Genomic DNA, 15,233 nt, shown 5'->3' with positions numbered 1-15,233 from the left:
CTTTAGCAGAAGAATTTTTTCACTCAAGTGAATGAGGACATTTTTCATTTATATTCAGAAATAATTTAAAATTTATTTTGAAAGAAGGTGGGGGAAGGAAGCAACTATTGATGTACTCAAAAAGTTGGATGGATCTCAAGGACATTATGCTAAGTGAAAACCACCTTCAAGAAATTACATACTCTGATTCCATTTTTATTAGCATTCTCCAAATGACACAGCTCCGGTGATGGAGAACAGATCATTGGTTGTCAGGAGTTAGAGTTGGAGGCAGGCTGTATTTTAAGGGTAGAACTAAGGAATTTCTTTGTGATGATGGGACGGTTCTATATGTTGATTGTGGTGGTGGTTATGTAAATCTATGTGATAAAATTTCATAGTTATACACCAAAATGTAAATAAATGAGTGCAACAACTTGTGAAACCTGAAAGGTCTGTGGTTTAGTTACTAATATTGCACCAAATGTTAATTTCTTGGTTTTGATCATTTACTATGGTTGTGTAAGATAGCATTATTGGGCGTTGCTAGATGAAGGATACACCTGAATTCTGTGTATCATTTTTGGAATTTTAGGGGAGTCTACAAAGTTGTTTTTTTTTTAAGTGGACAAGGATATGCTATAACGGAGGACGAAGGAAAGCAGTCAATCTAGACATTTTTATTAAGTTCCATTAAAAAAATAGTAAAACATTTGAAAAACTCACAAAGTTTATAAAACACACTCATACTCATAATTTTCTTATTCTGTGATAGCTAGTGCTACATGTTGAAATGTTACATTAACATCAACCCACAAGAGTGCAAAAGTTTACTTCCACAGTATTTAACAAATGTGCATCTGAAGAGAATATATATATATACACTTGTATAAAAGATTGCAAGTTATTTTAAAAAAATAAAACTTTTCCCCCCTTAAATTCAATAAGGGTTGTTTAGCTAATTTAGTCAGGGTCATAACTTTATGTTCTTTTAGGTGGTACTGGGTAGATGCAAAATGCTAGGAAAACACTTTTCAAAATGTACAGTATAAAAGGGCAACTCAGATTCATAGCTGGATAGCATCTGCTTATCTAAATTTCTTGAAATAACTGATCTCAGGATTTTTTTTTAAAGATCCAGTGATGCTTAACAACTCTATCTGAACAAAGAACACTTAGGCCTCCTACCAGTTAGCCATCTCAGTCAGGCCACTTGTTCAGCTCTTTGCCATAAGCTGCTATCAACAGAGTGATCCCTAGAGTGATTAGGAATTCCAAAACTGTCAAAAGGCTCTGACTTCCGTAAGTATCTTCAGATGTCCCATCCTCTTATCAGGAGGGTGGGGAGTTAAAAGTTTAAAATAATTTTGGCAACTGCCTAAGATGCTTTACATCTAAGAAGGTGCCTACTGAATTCATACTATTCATTTGCTTTAAGGTTTCAGAAGGTTTCAAACTTTCAGGAAAAATTGGAGTGTCCCTTACATTTTCTTTCTCAGGATGCTGGGTAAATTCTGCTTTTCCAATTCGGAGATTCATTGCAGGGCTTGGTTTAAGGTTCTTTAATAAGAAAGTGGGGTTTTCATTCAACTGCTGTGTTGCTTTTGGCTGAACAGCTTCATTTGTGATGTTTCTCAATACTGGCGTACCTGTGTGGGTGCCCATGGAGTCACAGTTAGAGCAATCAGTTATCTCACCAGCATTCCTGGAAGGCTCTTTCTGACAATCAAGTTGTTCAGCTATGTATGTGAGGTTCTGATTCACTAAATGTTCACTCTTGCCATCTGTATTGTTTGGAGGCTCCTCTTCATCTTCACTATTGTCGCTGCTTTGTATGAGTCCATATCTCTTCATGTATTTTTTGGTTGCAAATGACATGTTGTTTGGTGAAATTAAACTAAGCCCCACTGTGCTTCTGTCTGTATTAATATGTAGAAGGCTAAAAGGTGAATCACCATTATTTTGGCTTGATCGTGTGAGAGACAGTTGTGACAGCTGATTTTCATTTAAATATTTCAGAGCTATAGCATTTGCTTCCATGCTCAAGTCCACACCACTGGGGCTTAAGCCACTCATGCCAACATTAGCAAATGACATGTAGTTTAATCCAGAGATCACTGCTTCAGGGCTGATGCATGCCAACACACTGAAAGACAGAACAGGGCAGGCCATCATTTATCTTATTCCGAGTACTAAACAGTATTATTGTAAATATGTTTCACTTTATGAAAGTAACAAAAGGTCTTCAGCTTTAAGCTGGATGGTGCTTTTTTATCTGAGTGCTCGACATCTAAGTCTTGATGATACAGATACATTCAAGGGATAAATACAATAATCTAGAAGGTAATCTATGATTCAAAGACTAAAAGTGGAACACAAATTAATTTTCCTAAATTAACATGTTACGGTTTTAAGACCATATATAAGACCTTACAATGTAAAGCTTTTTAATATTGGTAAAGTAAAACAAAAATAAAATCAAACAGAAAACACAATTGACAATGTAACATTACAAGATTTGATGTAGCTCAGAATATTACATTTTCATAGAAGAGATTCCATTTGTAATGAATGAAAAATATTAACCAGTCTCCGGATATGAAGGTGTATGCACGCGTGCGTGCATGCGTGTATGTGTGTACACGGTAATTTTCTTTCGTTAGATATAATCCTCACTCTCTTTGGTTGGTGTTATTTTATTAACAGTAATTAACTGACTTGCCTTTTCCTTCATATCATTTATACTATAATAGCTGCTAGTTTTTTATTGGTACCTTATGTGCCAGGCACTCTGCTAAACATTTAGTGCCTCATTTAGTCCTCTGGGAGGTTAATCATGTATTTCAACCTTATTCACCATTACAACAATTCACATTCCCCTTCCTCAACTTCTCTGTTTTCTCCTGGGCCTTTATGGCTATCTATATATTTAACTCACATTTTTTGTTTATTGTCTAGCTCCCTCATGAAACCCCATGAGGACAAGGGATTTCTGTTTCTCCTGCCATTGCAGCATCTGTGGTGCCTGGCACAAGGCAGGCATTCAATAAATATTTACTGAATGAGTAAATAGGTATTATTATTATCATCTTTATTTTACAGTTGAGAAAACTAAGCAATAGAGACTTTAACAAATTTCCCTAAGTTGAACAGTTAGTAACTGGCAAGCTGAGACCAGGTCTGCCTTATTCTCTTGGCCTCTATGACCACTGGTTCACTGTACTGTATTCAGCAACTTGTATTTTGCTATCAGAGTTTTTCTATTCCCTTGAGTCTTCTGTGCACTATTATATGTTATAATATACTATATTATTATTATACCCTAGTCAGTGAATACGCTATGACTTTCCATAGCACCCAACGAAGCAGTTCGGCTGTTTTACATAAGTCAGACACTGCCTGCATCTCTCCTTTTGTTGTTGTTTCATTCCTCAGTCACGTCTGACTCTGTGACCCCAAGGACTGTGCCCCACCAGGCTCCTCTGTCCATGCATGGGATTTCCCAGGCAAGCACAATGGAGCGGATCGCCATTTCCTTCTCCAGGGGAATCTTCCTAACCCAGGGATTGAACCTGCATTTCCCACATTGGAAGCATGGAGTCTTAACCACTGGACAGCTAGGGAAGTCTGGAGACTGTCTTACTAAGATGGAAGAGGTACTACCAATCTATCTAGACATGTTCTTTTATGATACATTCATAGCATTAATATGAATATAAAGTCTTTTTTCTACTTTCTTTGCCCATTTCCTTTAAATTATAAGCTATTTGCAATATTAAATCAGATTTGTACATATTAAAAATATCTAAGTATAATATCTATAGATATCATTAATGTAAATACATGTAAAGGCAAATAAAAAGTTCTAATTCAGGCTTCCCTGCTGGCTCAGTGGTAAAGAACCTGCCTGCCAAGTCTGCAGGAGACACAGATTCAGTCCCTGGTCCAGGAAGACCCCACATGCCGTGGAGTAACTAAGTCTGTGTGCCGTAACTACTGAGCCTGGGAGCCGCGGTACTGAGCCCACGTGTCACAGCTGCTGAAGCCTGTGCGCCTACAGTCTGTGCTCCACAACAAAGGAAGCCACTGCAATAAGCCTGCACACCACACTAGAGAGCAGCCCCCGCCTGACACAGCTGAAGGAAAGCCTGAGCAGCAGGGAAGGCCCAGTGCCGCCAAAAATAAACACATCAAATTAAAACAAATTTCTAATTCAAAATGTTAATTATTGAGAGATTTCTCTGGTGGTCCAGCAGTTGGGCCTCCACACTTTCACTGTGGGGGGAATGGTTTGATCCGTGGTTGGGGAACTAGTCTCGCATGCTGCATGGCACGGCCAAAAAAAAAAAAAGTTAAATACTGAGAAATAGTAGATCTAATTTGAATGAAATCTTTTTTAAAAAATCATTTTCAAACTCAAGTATAGTTAATTTACAATGTTGTGCTAGTTTCAGGTGTACAGCAAAGTGATTCAGTTTTTATATATTTATATTCTTTTTCAGATTCTTTTCTATTATAGGTTATCACAAGATACTGAATATAGTTCCCTGTGCTGTACAGTAGATCCTTGTTGTTTATCTGCTTTATATATAGTAATGTGTATACATCAATGCCAAACTCCTAAATTCCAATCTCCTTCCCCCATCCCCTTTGGTAATCGTAAGTTTATTTCCTATGTCTGTGAGTCTGTTACACAAATAAGTTCCTTTCTCCTATTTTTTTAGATCCCACATATAAATGATACCATATGATGCCCGTCTTCCTCTGTCTGACCTTCCTTAATATGATAATCCCTTGGTCCATCCATGCTGCTACAAATGGCGTTATTTCACTCTTTTTTTAAAAAAAACATTTATTTGGCTGTCAGGTTTTAGTTGCAGCCTGTGGGGTCTTCACTGTGTCACGCAGGACCTTTTGGGGTGACGCACAGACTTTATTTGCAGCATGAGGGCTCAGTAGTTGCGGCATAAGAGCTTAGTTGCCCCACGTGGAATGTGGGATCTTAGTTCCGCAATCAGGGATCGAACCTGTGGCCCCTGCATTGCAAGGCACATTCTTAACCATTGGACCGCCAGGGAAGTTTCTTCATTGCTTTTTTATGGCTGAGTAATAACAGATCTTCTTTTATAGAATGGTTAAAAGATCTATATAAATCCATGAAAACAATTGATATCAGTTTACAAGTTTCTTCAAGCTTCACTAACACAGCCAGCTAGTTTCAATTTGGGGGCTGGGGGAAACACCTTGACTTTGAAAACAAATCAATAATACGTGGAACCAACGCATAGAAATGCTAGGGTAATTAAGACGAAAAGCAAAAGTAAGACACTCCACTGATAAGTCCTAAAAGCCCTGATCACAGATATACTATATTAAGAATCTCAATAGATGTGCAGTTACAAAAGGATAAAGTCCATTTATGTTTGAGTATGAGAGTCACATGCCAACAATTAAGGGAATTATTCCAACTTACTTAAGGATGAAAACCAACCCTGACTTATTGTCCTATCTGAATCCCGATTAGTTATCTCCTACTTACCCTGTGTAGGGTATTCCACTAGAGAACACATATGGTTTCCAAGTAGAGAGCAAAGAAGTAACTACAGAGACTGCTTAAGATCTATTTTGAATTCAAAACGTCACTCCGGTTGGGAATATGCCCATAGAGCTGCTGCTGGTCCTCCTTCTTCCCTACAGTTTCTAGGTGGGTCTGGGACCCTCTTTTGTTTCCCTGCTTTTGGACCTTCTTAATCTGCAGTGTTCTGGATCTGGAAAACGGAAAGGAAATCTTGCTTCCCCTGTCTCAGCTACTCTTGTGGCTGGAGGGTAATGCTCCTGGGGTCCAGAACTGGAACGTGAAGTAAGTTTTCACATAGGTACAATGACAAAGGCTAGCTGGTTTACGGAATCAGAAAAACAATGGGCATACAAGGATTCTAAGATTACTTTCCTGGAATACTAAACTACAATTTATACACGATTTCATAGGAAAAATCTATTGAACAACTGCCTTTTGAACTTTTCGCACATCAGCTATAGTACACCAATATGTGTTAAAAGATAACACAAGAAATAAAAAAAGAAAAGATAACACAAGGCCGTAAATGCTGACAGTAAGTATTACAGAGGTATTAAGAGTAAAGCACTCATTGTAAACTTCAGTGATGACCCCAGTAGGTGGGATTTCATTCCTTTGGCAATCCACGAAGGCCCACCAAGTGTGACAGAGGCAATGAGGATTCACAGATAGATAAAAAACTCACCATCTCGCTGGAAAGGCGATCACAAGAACAGGCTGTATAATCTATTAGAAACTAGGTATTCTGAGATACAAACCATCAATAATCTGGTGAGAGGTCCTGGATACATTGACAAAGAAGGTGACATCTGAGTTCCACTTTAGTTTTTATTTTTTTTTTGAGTTCCACTTTAAAGGATAAGGAGGACTGTGGCAAGCAGGAAGATGAAAAAGAACATCCCAGGTGAAAGTAATAGCAAGGAATTTTGCAGATGCTACAGGTGGGTAAACTGGAATGTGGTAGGAGATTACACTAAAAAACTAAGCTCAAGACAGACCGTGAAACAGGAATTAATTAGGCGGGTTTTAGACAGTCTTACACCTGGAGTCTCCTCTCAGCCCAAGACTATCGACAATAAAAATATATGACGTATGTGTTAGAGACATAGTTTCAGTGCAGTTTATTTTTAATCACAATAATATATAGAACCCACTTATAATCAATAAAATATAAATTAAAGATAAATTTAACAATTATTGGTCTAAATTAGCACAAATCTTTAAAAATCATCAATTTTAATATAGGATAATTATAAAACAGTATGAAAATATGCTAGGTACCTCTCCTATCAGAGTATGTTATAATTGACTATTTACCTATGCATCTTCTCTACTGAACTTTAAGGTCTATGAGGGGAAAGACAGTTTTCCTAGGTTATCTTATATACTATGATATTTCTTATAGCTGGCTCACAGTACAAGCTATATATATATATGTATATATATATACACACATATATATATACATATATATATATTTACTGAAGTAAAATGAGTAAAATATAAAATATATTTACTAAAGTAAAATGAGTGAAAGTACTGCTGAACCGCTGCTGCTGCTAAGTCACTTAAGTCGTGTCCGACTCTGTGCAACCCCATAGACGGCAGCCCACCAGGCTCCCCCGTCCCTGGGATTCTCCAGGCAAGAACACTGGAGTGGGTTGCCATTTCCTTCTCCAATGCATGAAAGTGAAAAGTGAAAGGGAAGTCGCTCAGTCGTGTCCAACTCTTAGCCACCCCATGGACTGCAGCCCACCAGGCTCCTCCATCCATGGGATTTTCCAGGCAAGAGTACTGGAGTGGTGTGCCATTGCCTTCTCCGATTGCTGAACTACTAATACATATATAGCTGATAGGACTGTAAATCTTACTCTTTCAGAATGCAGTATAGTGACAGCCTTAAAATTTTCCTACTATTTGGCTTAATCTTTCCATTTCTGAGATTCTATTCTGAAAAAATAATACTAAACCTAAAAAATGCAATCTTTACAAAAAGATGTTTATCATAGCAATATTTAATACAGTAAGACACTGAAAACACTTTGACTCAGTTCTGACAAGAGGGAAAGGGTGAAGTAAACAAATACTATGTTCCACTTACTGGTTTATTAAATCCCCATTAAAGATGATGCTTAGAAAACATTATAACAACTTTGAAAACATGCTTATTTTCCAATATAAGACCAATTTTTTTGGGGGGGCGGTATATACAGTATGGTCAAAACACAAAGCAGTAAAATGTACATACTGTAAGATCCTACCAAAGACTTAAACAAGCAGTAAGCATAGAGCAAAACAGTAAAAAAACAAAAACAAAACTATGGACTTTGGAGTTAGAAGAGGAGGTTTAAAATTACAGGTGTTGGGCCTTGAATAAATTGGTGCTTAATTTTTTCATTGATGTCTGTGTGTATGTGTGTTAGTTGGTCAGTCGTGTCCGACTCTTTGCGACCCCATGGGCTGTAGCCCACCAGGCTCCTCTGTCCATGGAATTCTCCAGCCAAGAATACTGGAGTGAGTTGCCATTGCCTTCTCCCGACTGAGGAATCCAATTCGGGTCTCCCACATTGCAGGCAGATTCTTTACCATCTGAGCCACCAGGGAAGGCCCTCTTCATTCATAAAACATGTATAATAAGAGTATCTATCATATAGATTATTGCAAGGATCAACTGAAATAATGCTGCATAAACCTTTAGCACAGTTCCTCACACTTTATGTGCACTCAATAAATGACTGCTGTTAAAATAATTTTAGAAAAATAAAAAGAAATACAAGAACAAATTCTTTAATAATAAATTACGTTGGTTGGTATGAATATGTTTTTTTGTTTGTTTTTTTTTTAGCCTCGAGGCTTGTGGGATCTTAGTTCCGCCATCAGGGAAGGAACCCAGGCCCTCAGCAGTGAAAGCAGAGTCCTAACCACTGGACTGCCAAGGACTTTCTCTGAATATGGTTTGTTTATTTGTTTTGGTCTACTTTTCTAAATTTTCTAAGGTGTCCAAAATAAACTTACATTACTTTGGTAATGGAAACAAAACAAATATCAAACTCTATTCCCTAAGCTCTATAATATTTTACCCAATTTATATAATAAAATAAAGTTTTGGAAAAAAAGTTTTCATGTGAAGATATAGGTATGTTATTCTAACATTTAGCCAGCTTACCCCTCTATGGAAATAATTAATTTAACATATTGCTTTTGAAAACAATTTTTTTTCACCTTAGCTTTCATTTCCTTGAGAAAATCATCTTACATGAAACTAAAATCCTATCTATGGGTGTATATGGATTTTTCAAATCATATAGATAAATGAATTTCAAAAATGGGGATAGCCCACAATACTAAATGAACATGTCTATTTTATAATGGTAAGTAAAGAAAAATAAACAAAATTATATATACAGTAAAACTTCAACTATGTTTCCTAATTTCCTTTGGGTGTTATTAGTTCAAATGACATTTTCTTCATTTTCTAAAATTCCAACCCTGAGTTTGTATCATTTTTATAGTATAAATTTATAATATGAATTTTCATTTAAGTAAAGGGCAGAAGAATTGATTAAAACAATCTGACCACCCCATACTGATAGAGCAAATGGCTTTACTTTCCATTTCATTCTAGGCATGTAAAAACTGTATCAAGTTTATTGTATACTGAAAATTTATTAATTTCAATGTTTGACACTTAAGACATTAAAATAGGGTGGCCATTATGAAGAAATACATTACTTAAAAACTATTCCTCACAAGCAGCCATACCAAATGTTAAGGGTTCCACAAAGATAGCAGGTTGATTTAAGCATTCTAATAGATGTCATAAAGCCTCTATCCTAAGAGTACTGAAATAAGACCTTCAAAAATGCTAGCCTCACTTCACTGGTGGCAGGAATATAAACTAGTACAGCTATTTTGGGGGGCAATGGCAACATCTGCCAGACTTTCAGATGCACACCTCCTTTGATCCCACCACTTACAGGAATTCACCCTACAAAAACACTTGTACAAGTGCCTATAGAATGATGTTCACTTAGCACTGTTTGAGATAAGGAATAAGAGATTCGGCCTAAAAACCCACTAGTAGAGAACTGGGGTTCACTGTATCATAGTACATGGGCACAACAGAATATTGTAGTCGTTTAAATGCCTGAGGAAGAATTGCATATACCCAGAAAGTATCTATGTTCTGCAAAAAAAAACCCATAAATTGCAACACATCACACAGATACATACTTGAACATGCCTAGAGCATTTCTAGAAGAATACCAAAGAAATAGTTAAGAGAAATAACTTAGAAGGAGTCAGACTGAGGAGTTTGGGAAGTGGGTTTTTTTGCATTTTATTTGATATTCATGCATTTTATTTGATTTTTTAAAATCATGCTGCTGCTGCTGCTGAGACTGTATTAAAAAACACCAAAAATAATTAATAGAAAACATACTAGCCTTATTTTGGGTTCCCTGGTGGCTCAGATGGTAAAGAATCCTCCTGCAATCCAGGAAACCTGGGATCAATCCTTGGGTTGGGAAGATCCCCTGGAGGAGGGTGTGGCAACCCACTCCAGTATTCTTGTCTGGAGAATCCCCATGGAAGGAGGAGCCTGGTGGGCTACAGTCCATGGGGTCGCAAAGAATTGGACATGACTGAGTGACTAAGCACAGCACTAGCCCTAATTACTGGAGAAGGCAATGGCACCCCACTCCGGTACTCTTGCCTGGAAAATCCCATGGATGGAGGAGCCTGGTAGGCTGCAGTCCATGGGGTCACAAAGAGTCGGACACAACTGAGCGACTTCACTTTCACTTTTCACTTTCCTGCATTGGAGAAGGAAATGGCAACCCACTCCAGTGTTCTTGCCTGGAGTATCTATGGGGTCGCACAAAGTTGGACACAACTGAAGCGACTTAGCAGCAGCAGCAGCAGGCTTAAGTACAGAATTTCCAGATTTTATGTTCTTTAAAAGCAAGTGTATATTGAGCTGATCTTTGATGAAGAGAAATCTGAACAGAAGAACATGGCCAGTTGGAACTGGTGAGAAATAAGTAAGGTTCACATAACTATAGTCTTCAAAACACAGTCCTACAAAAAGGAAGGGTTTTGCCTTCTAGATGACAACTGCATTAACTGTACGTCCAGTAGTTGACACAGACCCTGTCACTCCAGGAAAACTTTTCTAGACACCAAAAGTAACTAACAGCTCATTTCTCTTTCTCTAAGACTCCTAGAGCATTTTGTTGGCATCTTTACTCAGGAGCTATCCCTATGTCTCTCAAATTACTTAAGTATATCACCTACTCTTCTACTAAAATGGAACCTCTATAGGGTAGATATGATTTCTTCTTATTCACTACATACATATTAATATAGACCCTGAATAAATCATAAGCCAGTTGAATTGAATGGCAAGCTTATACCTTTTCTCAAGAGGAAGCTGCAATGCATTTACATTTTTTTTTAAATCTTTTAAAACAAATTTTAAACTTACCTTGCATGATCCACTTTATGTGCATTTTTCTTCACTTTAGTTGGAGAATCATTTTTTACTCCAAAGCTTCTAAGTTGCTTAAGAGTTGCATTAAGAACACATTCTTTGTCCACTGATCCTGGATCATGTTTTTTTTTCTTAGTATGGTAAACATTCTGGTTTTTGGTGCACTCATCACTGATAATTACTGCTTTGGTAGATGGCTCCTCAGTTACTTTGGGGGAGTTATTCAGTAGGTGGTTCCCTTGACTCTGATGAAAGAAGAAAAAGGACATATTTGAAAATCACTATTAGGAAACAAAAATAGAAATAATACTGTTAAGTAATGCCAGAGTAAAAAATTATCGTGCTAAATTCTACAAAGTATCAAGTACATTTCCCAAGTTTTATGGAATTTTTATAAAAGAAGTCCATTCTAATGAATGAAGATCCTAGAGAAAACTTAGAATGTTTGTTCAGAACTTGTTCATTTTAAAGCCAACAGATTTAAAACCATTTGAGTAATATTTCAAGTATTTTCAAGGATTTATTGTGAAATCTTTATAAACAAAAGTTTAAAATCATGCTTTCATTTGAAAAAGGATAATGTTTTAGAGTTATAAGTGTAACCTTTATGTTACTTTCAGAATTTGACTCCTCTTTTCTCACTCTGAATGAGAATGACCTGTAATTCTGCCTTCCTGACATTAAAGCATATTTCATTCCCTTGAGCACATGGCTGCCAGCACCAGTGTAGGACCTAGCAGGCAAACAACAAATCTGAGTTAACTGATGAATACTTAGGGGCCTAAGTATGTTTAATTAGTCTTCAATTATAAATGGAGAAATCAAGTGTTCTAAAATCTACAATTTGATTGTAAGTGACAGCCACAGTCATTTGACCTCCAAGTCCCAGTCTACATTTTACAATATTGTGCGGGTTTCTGCCACACATCAACTCCTTTTTACTGTGTGCTGCTTTTGCTTACAGTACTATTCACTTTAGTCGTTTGTTACTGGTATGCATGTGTTATCTCCCTTAAGTTTTCAAAGGCAGAGACTGTCATGTTCATCTTTATATTACCCACTTTACTCAGTTCATTTTCTTAGACTAAGCTAAGTATTCCATAAAAATCTGCTTATATGAGCTGAAATCAGCAAAAATTATCATAAATATTCTATTACTTTCCAATTTTCAAACCTCCTGCAAACTCTTGCTTATTTTTTCTGGTACTAACTTTGAACTTGAATTAGGGGAAAATCTTTTTCTAGCAAGGTCCCCATCAGTTTAAAGATGGGAAAGGCTTAACTAGTGTACCTTAGACTAAATCACCATCTCACAAAAGACAGAATGCTTTACATTTTCTTACCAACACGTCCTGGAATAGTTGCTGGTTATCTGATGGTTGATGAGGCAAGGGTTGCATTACTTGCTCGGTTTGGGGTTCCCCTGATGTTCCAGAGCTATTAGTGGCACCCTCTGTTGGTCCACTCTGGAAGCACATGCTTCCACACTCCGCTTGCAGGGGATTCGGAAAGAATACCGGTACATCAGGTTCTTTTCTCTCAAGTGGAGAAGAGCTGCTTGAAAGGACATAAAGTAACTGTTAGTTAATTCTGTTATTTTGTTTTACAACAACAAAACAAACAAATCGTAAATGGTTTATTAAAACAAAAACAATTCCTTATTATGCCAGTCAAAGCTCTCTGAAATTTGATAGTCAACCTGGCTTTTCAGCCAGTCCCTTTCGATCAGTGCTCCCTGTTTTATCTTCTGAACAAATTGGATTACGAACAATACTCTGAGTTCTTCTGCCCATAAATTTTGTCTACTATGCAACAGTTCTCAATCTTAATTACACCATCAATATTACTTGTAAAGTTTTTAAAAACACAACTGTTTGGACTTCTCCCCACACAGATTCTCAACTGGTGGAGTGCTCCAATTTATTGTATTTTCAAATGCCCTGGAGCCAAGAGTTACTGTTCTAATGCTTTTAAATTGACATACTCTTATCAAAATCCTATCCACTGTTCAAGGGACATTTTAAAAGTTTACTTCCTCTACGATGTTCTAAAACGTTAATTGGATATGTCCTCTTGCTTCTTTCAACCTCCATTAGCACTTTCTTTTATCTCTTAAAGTGAAAGTGAAGTCGCTTAGTCGTGCCTGACTCTTTGCGACCCATGGACTGTAGCCCACCAAGCTCCTCTGTCCATGGGATTCTCTAGGCAAGAATACTGGAGTGGGTTGCCATTTCCTTCTCCAGGGGATCTTCCCGACCCAGGGATCAAACCCAGGTCTCCCACATTGCAGACGCTTTAACCTCTGCGCCACCAGGGAAGCCTATAAACATATAAAAACGTGAAGTCGCTCAGTCATGTCCGACTCTTTGCGACCCCATGGACTGTAGTCCACCAAGCTCCTCTGTCCATGGGGATCCTCCAGACAAGAATATTGGAGTGGGTTGCCATTTCCTTCTCCAGGGGATCTTCCCGACTCAAGGATTGAACTTGGGTCTCCCACGTTGCAGGCAGACTCTTTATCCTCTGCACCACCAGGGAAGATATACTCTCATTTATAATAAAGGTATCTGTGTGTTCATTATATCTTGGGCAAATAACTTAATCTCTCTTGGCTTCAGCTTCCTCATTCATAAAATGGGAAAAACAGCATCTACCACCCTGGGTTGAAAAACATGAGACAGGACTAAAGGAGATACAAAGTGCCTAGCACGGTACCAGATAAACCTAGTGGGGGTCTGTAATTGCTAGTTTTCTTCATCTCCTGCTGCTATCCCCTTACTTCCTAAACAGCACATTGAACCTTTATCTTCAATCATGTTAACTGATTGCACTTTAATGAAGACATCAAAACTCAAATGTAGAAGCAGAAAGCCAGGCTTCAGAGATTGTATGGCTTCTGGGGAAAGTACTTGTACCGAGCAGGATTTTTATCATGCAAACATCTGCAAAGCTCTTTATTTTTTAAAGAGAGTTCACGTCAGTCACTGAGTTAGACTTATTCTACCTTTAGCTAAATGATGACAATTAATTTTTAAGGTACTAATCTGGTACTATTCTATGTGTTTTACATATATTAACTCATCTAATCTTTACAACAATCCTGAGATAGGTACTTTCACTGTCTCCATATATAGAAAACAGAAGCATTCAGAAATTATGAGACCTGCCCATGGTCACACAGTTGTGATTTGAATCCAGGCAGTTTGGCTCCATGCTCTTAATCACTCTGCTATATTGCCTTTTCAAGAATTTAAAAATACCTGTTTTGGTGTCTAACCTACCAAACAAAAATAAAAGCTAAAAATTCCAGAAGAAAAGAACTAAAACATTAACAATTTCAAATTTTAAAAATTGTTTAAAGATGATTCTAATATGGCAAGTATTAGCAGGCATGTCCAAAGCCTGACTTAGTAAAAAAAGGGAAAAAGTATTGTGTCAAAAGAAAATCTATGGATATCACACATGGTTCTTCCCTGGGAAAAAGCAACCGATTACCATATATGCTGCAAGTCAAATCTACCTTTCACAAACTGCTTTAACATTAGACTAACCCAGCAACACATCCAAAGGGGACAGGGGACTCAGGTGGCCAGGTGCCATGTATGAATACTCAACAGCACGAACCACAGCAGGAATCAGACCAGATGTTTGGGAAGAATCCTAGAAAAGCACTGAAACCACCGTACACAACACTGGAGATACTATTTAATCCGAATCATAATCTATGCAGAACAAAGATCAGATCTTTGTTATAGTTATATGTTGGAATCCACAGAGTTGGTTAATCACCCTGAAAAAGCAATTAATTGCATTCTATCAGTTAACTCAGATCTGTTTCTGAAGTTAAGAACCACAATGGATCGGAGATTTTTACAGTTCTACTTTCAGAGGGAAAAACTAATCCTTGAAAGTAGTCTACAATTTACAAAAGGAAATACAGATAGAATAAATGTGGATAACCACAGGGAGAACAAATAAGGATAACCACGGTTCATGTCTCTTTGTTCTCATTTTCTGTAACTATTCCAAGTGAAATGTGAACTTATCTTGGGGGCTTACCCCAAACTGCTCTTCCTATCACCAAACATCTGTGAAGTAGCTGATGTGGGGAACTAGACACTTGTTCAAGTCCTAAAGGTACAGAAATGAGTATGATCCACAACCGGTAGGAATTCAGTCTAGTGG

The 15,233-nt window shown here is 37.4% G+C and overlaps 1 protein-coding gene across 4 annotated transcripts in view; it reads right to left on the bottom strand.

Moving 5' to 3' along the window:
• Positions 1–643: 643 nt before the first annotated feature.
• Positions 644–15,233, bottom strand: part of STIL (STIL centriolar assembly protein) — a 53,731-nt gene continuing 39,141 nt past the window's right edge. For 3 of the 4 annotated variants that reach the window (XM_061412062.1, XM_061412063.1, XM_061412065.1), the window contains 3 exons: positions 12,392–12,605; positions 11,043–11,293; positions 644–2,125 (listed from right to left, as the gene is read on the bottom strand). In XM_061412062.1, coding sequence (XP_061268046.1) covers positions 1,336–2,125; positions 11,043–11,293; positions 12,392–12,605 — 1,255 coding nt within the window. In that variant the 3' untranslated portion in view covers positions 644–1,335. The remainder of the gene's footprint in view (positions 2,126–11,042; positions 11,294–12,391; positions 12,606–15,233) is intronic. The other variant, XM_061412064.1, reaches the window with a different exon arrangement.

The sequence above is a fragment of the Bos javanicus genome, chromosome 3, assembly GCF_032452875.1.
Source record: "Bos javanicus breed banteng chromosome 3, ARS-OSU_banteng_1.0, whole genome shotgun sequence".
Lineage (NCBI taxonomy): Eukaryota > Metazoa > Chordata > Mammalia > Artiodactyla > Bovidae > Bos > Bos javanicus.
The sequence above is the reverse complement of the archived record's forward strand: the minus strand, read 5'-3'. Positions and strand labels throughout refer to the sequence as shown.